Consider the following 13,363-nt stretch of genomic DNA (forward strand, 5'->3'; position numbering starts at 1 on the left):
GGAGGAAATGGTTGCAGTCTTTTGTGTGGGAAAGTAGGTTGTGGTAATAGGCTAAAGATGTTGGTCCGCAAGGTCAGAGATACTTTCTGTGGGAGCACACTTAGCAGTCGTAATGGGGTGGTCGTGGTGGTTAGCTTCATGAATTTTAGGAAGCATGTAGAAGGTAGAACTCCAGGCAGTGGTGTGGGTGACAAGAGAGATAGACTTAGGGAAGAGGTTGTGGGATGGACTTGAGGATTTGCAAAGGGACTGTAGATTTTGCTGAATATCTAAAATGAGGTCACTGTTGTAGGACTTGTAGGTGAACCTATCTGATAGGTGGTGGAGACCCTTCGTGAGGTAATGCCTTGATTCGTAACCACATTGGTGCAGGCTTTGTCAGCAAGCAGGATTATAAGGTCGGGGTCCAATTTTAGTTGCTGGATTGTGGTTCTTTATGTGGATGTTAGGTTGGTTTCCATGTTTAAGGATTTGGAAATAAGGTTTGAGATACAGAAATTCTAGGAAGTTAACAGGGGATGATTTGTGGCATTAGGCGTGGATCACAGTTGGATGGAGGAGTAAACTGAGTCAGGTATGGCTCAGTATTGGTTTTGGATTGAGTCTGATTGTTATGGTTAGTGGCAAATAGTGTTTCCATTCTAGGGACTGGGAGAAGGAGAGAATTCCTTCAATTACTCAAGCATGATTGAATTTGGGAGTGGGGTAAAAGGTAGGCCTGTGGAAAGAACTGATATTTCTGTGCAAAAAACGTTTTGAGTGCAGATTCTTGATTGTGTTTTGGGTTTATTTAGGTTGTGGTTTCTGTGGAGTGACAGGAGGGAGTTTCTGAGTGTATGGTAAATGTAATAGGTATGCAGCTCATTGTTTGTCAGCTATCGGGGGATACAGGGGAGGTTTGATGGTTCTTTCAGTGGTGGTCGATGAAATGTGCAGTGTGTGCTGGACAGGGGAGTGGAGAGCTGGCTGTTCACGAATGAGGATGTTTAGGGCTGACACAAATTTTTATTTCAATTTCTTTTCTTTTTTTCTAAAAGTGCATCAACAAGTTGCTGGATGTGGTGCCCATTGTCTTTTCAGTGACCCAGGTGCTGGAAGTGGCATGGGTGGCTGTGGCTGCAATGTCGCATACCCCATCAGCTGCCGTAAGAGCAGGATGCAGGAAAGGCTGAACATTCTTGCCCTGTGACAGATAACTGAATAAGTGAGTGGGTCACACTACAAGGAACGACACTACTGTCTGATGATACTTAAAAACACAGAGCCATAGTGCAAAACAGTACTTAAGCATAACCATAAATCTTTACAAGTTCTGGCTGCTTCATGTTTATAATTGCGCATTCCCTAATGCAATGCTATGAAGGTAAACCAGAAATGCATTAATGAAAATATGCTCACAGTAAATTTTTAACGTTAGAAAAAGAAAACACTGAGTGGATACAAACAAACATTCCATATCAAATAGTACCATAGCTGATGTTTCTCTAAATGCCTAGTTAATAATCCAAATTAGCATGCATATCAAGCAAGTAGTGGCCATTGTAAGACACACTGTAGGGTAATCAAACTAGGGAATTCAGTGAGTATCTTAATTAGCTTGGCGCCATTTAGAACTATGTAAATAGCCCCTTATAACAAACTATGACTGCTCTTACAGGCGCGAGGCATAACTTATACTACACAACTCAATTTCCACCAAGTGAGAATCATTCTTGGCATAGGACTTTAGAAGAGAGACCTAAAGTCCACCACTGAGAGAAGTGGACAATGCTGACAACAAATGCATGTCCATTTTTCCTTTACTACTACACAAGGTCAACTAAATAACTGTGGAGATGACCATAACATGGACAAACATAAAACATGTTCATACAGTGAGCCACAAGGCACTCAGAATGCACCGTTACAATTCTGAGACTATACATCTATCAAAGACAAGTCTGTCACCCCTCCCTCCCCCAAATTACAACAGAAACACAACGGTGACACCATTAAACATATCCACAAAATTTTTCTGTGCTTACCTGTTACTGTGCTCTTGCTGGACCACATGAAGCCCCATCTGCGAATTTTCTTTCATCTCGTCTGTTGTTGGAAATCTTCATCTTTTCAATGGAGTTTTGAACTTTGGAAGTACCAAAAGTCCAGAGAGACCAGGTCTGGAGAGTATGGAGGATGAGGCACCAGAGTGATTTCATTTTTTGTTCAACAGTCATGGACTAACAGGGATGAATGTATGGGTGTGTTATTTGATGCAAGAGCCATGAATTGTTTCGCCACATTTCAGGCCATTTCCTTCTCACATTTTCTTGCAGGTATCACAACACATCTCGATAGTAGCATCAATTAACAGTTTATCCCTGTGACACAAATTCATGATGAACTAGTCCTTCAAAGTCAAATAAAACTAGAATGACTTTGACATTTGTCCTTATGTGATGAGCTTTTTTTGGTCTTGGAGAACCTTTCCTAACCCATTGTGAAGAGTGAACCTTGGTCTCAACATCATAATGGTAGACCCACACCTCATCACCAGTTAAGAGTCTCTTAAGGATCATCTTGTTATCATTTGCATGATCCAAAAGCTCTTCACAGATTGCGTGGCAAAGGTCTTTCTGGTCTTTACTCACGAGCCGTGAGACAAACTTTGCAGTGACATGATGCATTCTAAGATGCTCTGTCAGGATTTCATGAGATGTTTCAATTGAAATGTTACATACTTTAGCAATCTCTCAGACAGTCAGTCTTCAATTGGTGTGCACAGTTTGTTTAACGTTTCTGACATGAGCGCCGTCAGTAGACATCGAAGGGTGTCCTGAACGAGAGTCATCGTTAATTTCATCTGGCCATTTTTAAACAGTGTGAACAATTCAAACACTGAGTACGGCATAAGTATTGATCAGTGTAGGCTTCCTGCATCTGTTGGTGTGTGTCTGTAAAGGTTTTCTTGAGTTTCACACAAAATTTAATATCAGATGCACTGTTCCTCTAACTCTGCCATCTCGTAATTCGCAAACTGTGTGACAAAACATTCTGTTCAATACAGCACTGAACAATAACTAAGAGACATAAACACTGAAACTTCTGTCAGTTATGCATTAAACAGAGACTTGTGGAGGGATACCAACTGCATTTCACTCCAACACATCATTGGCACGAAATTATGAATGTTTGGGAATTGTTTGAACAGAGATCACACAACCAGACAAATATAACACAAATACTGTGTCAGAGACAGCTCTCACAAATGTGTCCACAGATCACGGCACCAAGTGGACGTGTAATGAACAGTGGTACCTCCGGTCTCAATTTTGATGACTGGTATTGCACACCATACATACACAGGATATGTCACAGTCTTCCTCTCAGAAACATGCAGACTATTTCCTCGGCATTAAACAAAACTCGTGTTGTATAACTAAGACACTGAATCATCCGGATTTCAAACAGTAGCTACATGGTCTTAACACACACAAGACAGCCAAATTATACACCACTATCTTTCACATGGTTAAACTAGCAGACACATATAACACATGTGTGCCTCATTACCGAATACATATCACAGTGGAACTACTTGCAGTGGACTACACTAATGATATTCTGAAAGTACAATGTCAAGAAAGGAGGAGTACATATGCCATTGACACTCCCTATGAACTGCCTCTGACAGCAGCTTGTGGGTGCTGACGACAGGAAGAATTCTGACCAGTGGACTACCAGTGCACACACAACACGTGTATATAATCCCTGTTCAAATGTCACAGTTGAACCACTCCCCGTGGAACTTTACTCAATTCCCAAACGTTCGACAAGACAAGCAACATACAACACTTTTATTCTCTCTGTAAAAGCACTCTGCCAGCTGCATATGAATTGCCAGCCACCAGCAACAACATGAACACTGAAAGGTGAGAAGCATGACTAGAGAACTGAACAAATGTTTAGCTGACCATAGGTACTAAGAAGGACACGAAATAGTATGTTGAGTCCACTACTGCATGCGCGACACGAAGAGAACTTGATCACGACCGCATGTGGCATCCAAGACCATCAGATAATTCTGTTCTGAAGCACATTCTGTGGAGAAGCCCCCCCTTCCTCCCTTCCCAGGCTACTGTAAGTGTGAAGTCACTGAAACAGCTACCAGGGAGCATCAGATGGACAGACAGCACCCCACACTTAAGATGGCAGGATTTTTCAAATGCATGCAAGACAGGTGAAACACTGGACAATGAATAGTGATAGTTCTAGGCAGGAGTATGAAATGAAGAGATTAGACAGGTTTTTGAGGTGGTGGTGTGCATGCTAATCTCACCAGCCACCTACCACATCTAACATACCCCACATATCCACTGTCTGGCTACACAAGAGCACTCCTCCTGTGACTCAGTACCACGCAGTGCTGGAACAGCTTTGTGCTGAAATGAGAAATTCCTCCCCATGCCTCCCACAGTGGTATTCTGCTGCCCCCCCCCCCCCTCCCCACCCCCTTCCCCAAGCCGAGCTGACGCAATATTGTGTCTGTACCTGCTCCCAACCTCTTCTGTCTTTGCTCATATCCTTGCAATAGATCAAGATGCAAGATCATGTCCCATACATCCTCTCACTCTCACATACTCCATTCTTGGCAGTGCCATCTCCTACCCCGTCAAAAGGCAGGGGCACCTGTGGACATGACAGTTAACAAACTATCTGTGTGAATGGCCATTGCCGAACTGTGACCAGGAGACAGCTGGACCTCCCTGTTGCCTAACATGCTGCCCAGTATGATGTGCATCGCTTAAATTACTACACAGCCTGTGTCGTTTGTATTCTTCCTACCAACACCAGCTTTTCTGAATTGCTCGGGTGGCAGTTCTCTCTATTGCCCGCCTGCCTATCCCCTTCCCTTCTCCCATCTGAGTACTCACACACCTCCTATTGTGCCATTGCCCTTACATAGTTGTTTCCTCTTCTCCACTGCTCTCCATCCTCTTTCCTCCTCCTCTCACCTCCCCCCCCCCTTTCCACATTACCCCTTCCTCCCTACACACACACACACACACACACACACACACACACACACACACACACACACACACACAGCCTCCCTAGTAGTTAGCTCTATCCTGTCCGCACCACATCCCTACACCCTTGGCAGGGGGCAGCACTAGGTTCTCCCTCCACCCCTACCCTGCTAACCCTCCCTCTCCCAAATCCACACCTCTTCCTTATCCCCACTACCAACCACAGCTACATTGCTGCTTGTGCCAGATGCAGTCGCAATTGGTCCTTAATGCACAGAGACAGTAGCCATTTGTGTGTGAGTTGAATAGCGCGCGCGTGTGTGTGTGTGTGTGTGTATGTGTGTGTGTGTGTGTGTGTGTGTGTGTGTGTGTTTGTGTTTTTTTCTACTTCTGAAGGAGCACTTGTGCAGAAGCTGATATTTTTTAACATTAGTTTCCATTGTTTCTGTTTGTGACTCATTGCTTTCTCTACATGGTTTGTAGCAATCTGTCCTTCACGTGTATTTCTTTTTGGGTCTCAACACTTCCTCTGTATGGTTTGTAGCAATCTATCCTTCACATACATTTATTTTTGTTCAGATGATAGGTGTTACGTTGAATGTGATAAAGTGTGTAAAAGCTCCATACTGAGAGACTGTAAATTTTGCAAGTATTAGAATTAGAAAATATGTCCGTTGTGTTTTGTTATAGTTTTTGTACTCGCTTGCTCATTTGCAGGATAGTTCTTTACCAGGAGGGGTATTTGTTTGGCTTATAGAAAATAATAGTGGAGAAGACAAACATGTTAGCATCACTTTTACATTCAAGAATGGTGTTGGAACCAAAGAAGACAAAGCAGGTTGGTTCCTCTTCTTATTGTTAATACATTAGTTGATAAGCATTTTTGCTTTCATTATGTAAAAGTGGAATTTGGTTGTTGTCTGTCACTGTACTAGTGCCCTTGACTTATTGGGTAACTATGTTATCTTTTGTCTAATGGCATTGTAGACAGAGGGGCACCCACTGAACTTAGTCCACAGCTCCTGATTTTCTGGGGGCTTTAATACACACAATATGCTGTTTTGTTTTACCTGCCTCTGCTCCTGCAGTCAAGTTATTGAGAGCCTCATGTCTTCAGAAACTTCATGCCTGCTAAATGCTTTATGGACCACACACTTAAACACTGCTACAAGACGCACTTATACCAACATATTCATGACACCTTTGAAGACATCCTGTCCCATTTTGGGCTGTAGAGCGCTGCTCTGTAATCAAAGAACAAGCAGCTAAGTCCAAAGATTGAAGTACAAAACCTCAAAGCATTTCATGTGATAAAGGAAAAATGGCAGTACTTAATTAATGAGAACAAAAGGAGATTGGCAATAGCTCCTGAACTCAACTAATAGTTTCATTAACCAACACATGCTAGGGAGGCCGTCAGACACAATTCGGGGAAAAGTCGAAAGGGCCCATTTAATGCTGTATTGAAGGAGGCAAGTGTTTTGATGAGCCAAGTCAACATTGACCATGCTCTTGCAAAATATTTCACTCGGCTAACTGCTACCACCAACCAGCACCCAGTTTTGTATGCTATCTTGCTGTTGCTGAAAGGGATGGTTGACGCTTCAGTTTCATCAGTAGTAATGAAGTTTGCAACCACCTTTTTCCATGTGTGAGCTAGATTTAACGTTGTCTTCACACTTTACCAGTTAAGTGGAAATCCTAAGGAAATCTTCCTCAAAACTTTAACTTTAAAGTTAGTTTGGATAACAGTCCCTGAGTCATGAAAGGCCACCCCATTAAACGCTGAAAGAATAATACATGCTCAAATAGTTATTATACTGGTGCCCTCACTTGGTAACATGAGAAAGGTCTTGGAAAAGATGGATCAAATGTATCCTTGTACAAGAGTTCAGTCATGTCCAGGATTCATTGTGTGTGTATTCATGAGCTATTGTTCCATTGTTGATAAACCTGATCCTGTATCCATAAATTAGTTGAAGTATACAATTGTATATGTGAATTTTCAACAATAAATTTTAAATCTGCAGTGTAATTGGGAAAAAACAGGAACTTGCCTGCAAGTAATTTGTTTTACACACCACTTTTAGTTAAGGAAATTAAAAAAAAACTGTGTTTGATAACTCTGTAGTAGTGACATTGTCATTGATCACATTACCATTACCATTGCTGTCATGGAGTGGTGGTGTTGTGAGTTGCTGCTAGTGTATTTTACACAGCCAGTATCTCTTTGAATTTTCTGCCAGATGTTGAGATGTATTTTGTCATGGGAATTATTTAAAGCATCTTGCATTGAAGGCCTGTGCTAAATCTTTATTTTCTGTAAAATGTCGCTAATCTTTGACATTTTGCATTCTTTTGAATCTGGCATGCTTTTTCATTTCCTGACTTATTTTTTATACCTGGGGGGAGCTGTTACAGCTCTTAGTCATTTACTAATAAGGAGAGGTCCCCAGTGGTGGGATCAGGTTTTTGAAACCATCTGTACAGTTATGTGCGTTAAGACCCCAGGTATTGCACACTGCAGCCATTCAACTTAGCAGGCCTTCATTTGCGAGTAATTGATGAAAAAAGTTTGGAATTTTATATGACGCTTAGTAGCATTAAAAAGTTGTATTACATATATTGGTTGCTAGGGTATGAGCATGATGCCACCATGCAAGGAGGTTGTTGATTCGAATCACATCAGGTGCACCAATTTTTTTAATTGTTAAATCTTTATTGAAATGATTTTGCTCGTTTTACTCAACTAATTGATTTAAATGTAATTTTTTTATTCTTATTTTCTTGTCACATCATTTTAATCCTTCTTCATCTCATTTTTCTTCCTAATATCCTTTTTGCACTTGAAATCTTTGTTCACGTGTTTTAAATTAATTTTATCGGTAAATTTTGATTTTCTTTTACTGTCTTTTTTCCAGTCCAGGTTATTGCATTTATTGTATCTATTCATCATTTGGCTTGAATTCCGTTTTACTTATAAAACCTTCATTCATTTTAATCTTCATCTGCATTATTTTGTCCATAGTGCAGTTGGAATTTAGGCTATGTGTTAAATGTTTGTATGACAGTTGCAAGGGGGAGGGGAATTTCGTATGTCTTGTAACCAAAAATACATTTTTCACACCGTTGCACAGTAAGTATAAATAAAATATTTTGTCTTTTGTTTTTTGACTGATAGATTGGAATTTTCAAATAATTGAATACTCACATAGGAAAATATAAAATTAATTACTCATTCACAGAAATTTCGAACAGAAAAAGAATGATATCAAGAATAAATGAAACAAATTAAAAAGTTCATCCAGTGCCTAAAGTGATGGTGATACAAAGGAATAGAAATAAAAAATTACATTTAAATCAATTAGTTGAAAAAATGATGATCAGAGTCATTTCAATAAAGATTTAAAAATAAAAAAAATTTGATGCACCTCATGTAATTCAAACCCACAACATGCTGCTAGGGATGCCTTTACCCTATCTATTACACCACCCAACAGTATACATAGCTTTTTTTAATGCTGGTGAGTGTCATACAAAATTCCAAAATACAGTCTGGAACTGCGCGACTGCTATGGTCGCAGGTTTGAATCCTGCCTCGGGCATAGATGAGTGTGATGTCCTTAGGTAGTTAGGTTTAAGTAGTTCTAAGTTCTAGGGGACTGAAGTTAAGTCCCATAATGCTCAGAGCCATTTGAACCATACCAGGGTGAGTGGCTGCGGAGTGTAACACTTGGGAGCCTAACCTACATCATCGTATACTTGGTTTCAACAAGTCGATCCCACTACTGGTGACCCCTCCTAGCAAATATGAATCTCTTACATGCCATCAAAACAGCATGACAGGCACAAAAAATGCAACACTTCAGTTTATTACAAAACCTGAAATTTATTTTAAATTTACGACACTTTTTATGACACTGATCCACTATCTTACAATGGAATATTGTGCTATGCTCCCATATAAGAGTCCAAAAATGGGAAACGAGAGACAATTTTAAACAAATTTAACAAATTTAGTGAGAGATGCACACATCAATAAAGTTATGAATAAGCTCAAAAAGGTAACACATGTCTGTTCTGATGTTATACACTTCACAGACCTTGGGTACAATGTCGGAGACCTCTGTTCGCATCTTCAAAAGCATGTATTGCCACCTCTTGCACCAATGGTGGCATTCAACCTTTCAGGCATGCTCCTGATTAATGCAGTAATGTCCTGTTGATGAATCACATGCCATTCTCCCAGGAGTGCATCCCATATGTTCTATAGGGTCTGTGGATAGTTCTGACGGGCTCTTCTCCTTAACTGGTTCCAAACATGCTCAATAGGATTCAAATCGTGACTTTGAGCAGGCCAACCCTTAGCATGAATCCCTGTTTCATCCAAGGACTCTTGCACAATTCTCACAAGATGTGGGCATGCATTGCAAAAAAAGTCATCAATAAATGGAGCAAAAGTCAAAACATGCTCCAGAAGGATTTCTCCCACATGCGGTAAGGCTCCCATGCTCCACTAAGACTAAATCTGTCCTTACAGGTGTATTGATTCCTGCCCACATCATCACAGAAGTGCCCTAAAGAGGGAATATCTTTCCCCTGGCGTTTTCCAGACCCTCTGTCTTCCATTAGGTGATTGGAGGCTAAATCGTGACTCACCCGTGAACAACACTTGATCCCATTGTTGGGCTGTCCAGTCAAAATGTTCCCTTGTGAGATGTAGTCGAACTGTGCAATGCTTTCTGATGAGTTCTGGACCTGTAGCAGGTCTTCTGTACTGAAGATTAGCTTCTTCCAGTCTTTTGTAAATGGTTTTCTCACCGACATTGACCGCTAAAACCTGGTGGATGATTTTGTGCTTTACTAGTAGTGGTGGTGTGACGGTTGCAGAGAACTTGAAGTTGTCAAAAGCGGTTATCTCTCTCTGATGTTGCATTTCTAGGGCCTCTTCCTGGTCTCCTTGCAAAGCCTCCTGTTTCCATGTACGAGGGCAGTTCAATAAGTAATGCAACACATTTTTTTTCTCGGCCAATTTTGGTTGAAAAACCGGAAATTTCTTGTGGAATATTTTAAAACATTCCCGCTTCGTCTCGTATAGTTTCATTGACTTCCGACAGGTGGCAGCGCTGTACGGAGCTGTTAAAATGGCGTCTGTAACGGATGTGCGTTGCAAACAACGGGCAGTGATCAAGTTTCTTTTGGCGGAAAACCAGGGCATCTCAGATATTCATAGGCGCTTGCAGAATGTCTACAGTGATCTGGCAGTGGACAAAAGCACGGTGAGTCGTTGGGCAAAGCGTGTGTCATCATCGCCGCAAGGTCAAGCAAGACTGTCTGATCTCCCGCGTGCGGGCCGGCCGTGCACAGCTGTGACTCCTGCAATGGCAGAGCGTGCGAACACACTCGTTCGAGATGATTGACGGATCACCATCAAACAACTCAGTGCTCAACTTGACATCTCTGTTGGTAGTGCTGTCAGAATTGTTCACCAGTTGGGATATTCAAAGGTTTGTTCCCGCTGGGTCCCTTGTTGTCTAACCGAACACCATAAAGAGCAAAGGAGAACCATCTGTGCTGAATTGCTTGCTCGTCATGTGGCTGAGGGTGACAATTTCTTGTCAAAGATTGTTACAGGCGATGAAACATGGGTTCATCACTTCGAACCTGAAACAAAACGGCAATCAATGGAGTGGCGCCACACCCACTCCCCTACCAAGAAAAAGTTTAAAGCCATACCCTCAGCCGGTAAAGTCATGGTTACGGTCTTCTGGGACGCTGAAGGGGTTATTCTGTTCGATGTCCTTCCCCATGGTCAAACGATCAACTCTGAAGTGTATTGTGCTACTCTTCAGAAATTGAAAAACGACTTCAGCGTGTTCGTAGGCACAAAAATCTGAACAAACTTCTCCTTCTTCATGACAACGCAAGACCTCACACAAGTCTTCGCACCCGAGACCAGCTCACAAAACTTCAGTGGACTGTTCTTCCTCATGCACCCTACAGCCCCGATCTCGCACCGTCGGATTTCCATATGTTTGGCCCAATGAAGGACGCAATCCGTGGGAGGCACTACGCGGATGATGAAGAAGTTATTGATGCAGTACGACGTTGGCTCCGACATCGACCAGTGGAATGGTACCGTGCAGGCATACAGGCCCTTATTTCAAGGTGGCGTAAGGCCGTAGCATTGAATGGAAATTACGTTGAAAAATAGTGTTGTGTAGCTAAAAGATTGGGGAATAACCTGGTGTATTTCAATGCTGAATAAAACAACCCCTGTTTCAGAAAAAAATGTGTTGCATTACTTATTGAACTGCCCTCGTACTTTCATACAGTTCTGTAAATTATGGGTGGCATAGTCCTCAACACTTCTGCAACGTAATGCATGCTGCAGCCATCTTCCACTGAAGCAACAGCTTCCACAGCTTGTTCAGGGCTTAATGGCATATTTACTCCAGAAAGTTGATTACAACAATCACAGAAAGATATTACACAGAAGTGCAGTTGAAAGGGCAACAATTCAGGTACAACAATAAGCACTACAAGAGTGGGAAAACATAATTTGTTCACATTCAGTGGTGTGTTTTGCAGATTGTGTGGGGAAAACAAAGGGGAGTTCAATAAACAATTAACAGTTCAGTGTTTGCCTGCAAAGCGACGCCAGTAACGTACCCTATCTCAAAAAGCTGATTGAAGTGCTTAATTTTGATTAAATAGATAATTACTCAAATGATTACACATCATTTATTGGGTGTTGCATTGTTCATGCCGGCCAATGTATTTCTGTGAATTTAAGCCACATCTGGTCTATAAGTATATAGTTAGTTTTGAAGGAACGGAGTCTGTCTCTTAACAAGGCCCTAAGCGAATGTTTATCTGTCTTATTAAAAAGATATATTTTTGTTTGGTTTTAGTGGATTTGGATGATGTTATGCTATTCAATCACTACAGGGTGTATACGACCTGGTACATCCGGGAAATCAGGGAAAACCCCAGGAATTTTTACATTCGGGAAAAAACAGGGAAAAACCCAGGAATTTTTCGGGATTCCAGGAATTTTTCATTGTTTTAATTTTCAAATACATTTTTGATATTTTGACAGGTAAGAATTAATACTGTAGTGAAGAATGTTACTGTATCCTGCTACTGGAGAATAATACTGCGGTGATAAAACATAAACGAGAGGAAAAAAATAAAACTTTAGTTGCAAAGGAAATGTGCCATATATAACAACAAAACATCATGCACACACAAGTGTCTGCAAACAGCAAAAATATATCAAAGGTCTTAGGGCAAAGACTATGTAATACTTTGTAACTGTAAACTACTTTCTAGGAGCGTGATGTCACAACTGTTTAAATTAGGTTCGTTTGAGCAGTTGCCAGTTTGCTCATGCACATGTGCAGTTGACTTGCGTATGAGCAGTACCTTCTCCTGCTTCTGACTATTTGGAAGTGTGGCTGTTAGCTGTATTGGCAGTAGCAGCAAGCAGGCAGATGCTAATGAGAAAAATTTTTCTGACGCACCCTAGCTGCCAAATTCATGCATGCGCAGAGGTGTCTGAGTTGTTGTGGGGAGGGGAGGTGGTCTCCACGTGACCTGTGTTTGCGTTAAGTGATTTCACTGTTTCCTCTTTGTTTACAGTTCCCACATCAAATGAAAACAAAATGGATTTCTGTGGCTGGGAGCTATCAAGTGAATTAAAGTTTTCTGGTTTTATTTTATTTCCAAGTTTTTAGCAGTCAAGCATTAATTGCCTTGCAGAACAATGAAGTTAGTTTTGTCAGTTTGCTAAAGAAATTTGTCTTTATTAATCTTTTCTGCTGAGGCAATCAATTTATTTGAAACCAAGTGTTTTAATCCACAGTATTGGCTAGTTCCAATTGTTAACTGAATTTCAAGTGCACGTTTTCATTTTCTGCCATGTATGGCATTATGCCATAATAAAGAACCAAACATGATTGTACAGTACTGATACTCCAAGAAAATTTACATCCCAAAAACCACAGTTAAAAGGTTAATGTCAGGTGGGACCTACTTCATTGTGAATCTGCACCAACCAATATGCACCTCAAACCAAATTATAGTAATAGATTTAGTGCAGCCAAACTGGCCATTTAGAGTGTGAAGTACAGGAATTATTCTCTATTCACTATTATTATTCTTAGTCACTACAGAATTTCACAAGCAATTCTGTTCTCATCCTACAGATTAACACGTGATATCTCTCACACTGGTCACTGCACCTCACACATATATACAGCACGTGCTGGGCTCGTGAAAATTCTGGGTGTTGCACAGTTTGTGGTAAAATACAAGCACAGAGTGTCTTGTCATTACATTGTGGAGTTCAT

The 13,363-nt window shown here is 41.1% G+C and overlaps 1 protein-coding gene across 1 annotated transcript in view; it reads left to right on the forward strand.

The window, feature by feature from the left end:
* Positions 1-13,363, forward strand: part of LOC124798257 (non-lysosomal glucosylceramidase) — a 257,460-nt gene that overhangs the window by 104,575 nt on the left and 139,522 nt on the right. The window contains exon 5 of the mRNA XM_047261576.1: positions 5,727-5,847. Coding sequence (XP_047117532.1) covers positions 5,727-5,847 — 121 coding nt within the window. The remainder of the gene's footprint in view (positions 1-5,726; positions 5,848-13,363) is intronic.

Source organism: Schistocerca piceifrons, chromosome 5 (genome assembly GCF_021461385.2).
Source record: "Schistocerca piceifrons isolate TAMUIC-IGC-003096 chromosome 5, iqSchPice1.1, whole genome shotgun sequence".
NCBI lineage: Eukaryota > Metazoa > Arthropoda > Insecta > Orthoptera > Acrididae > Schistocerca > Schistocerca piceifrons.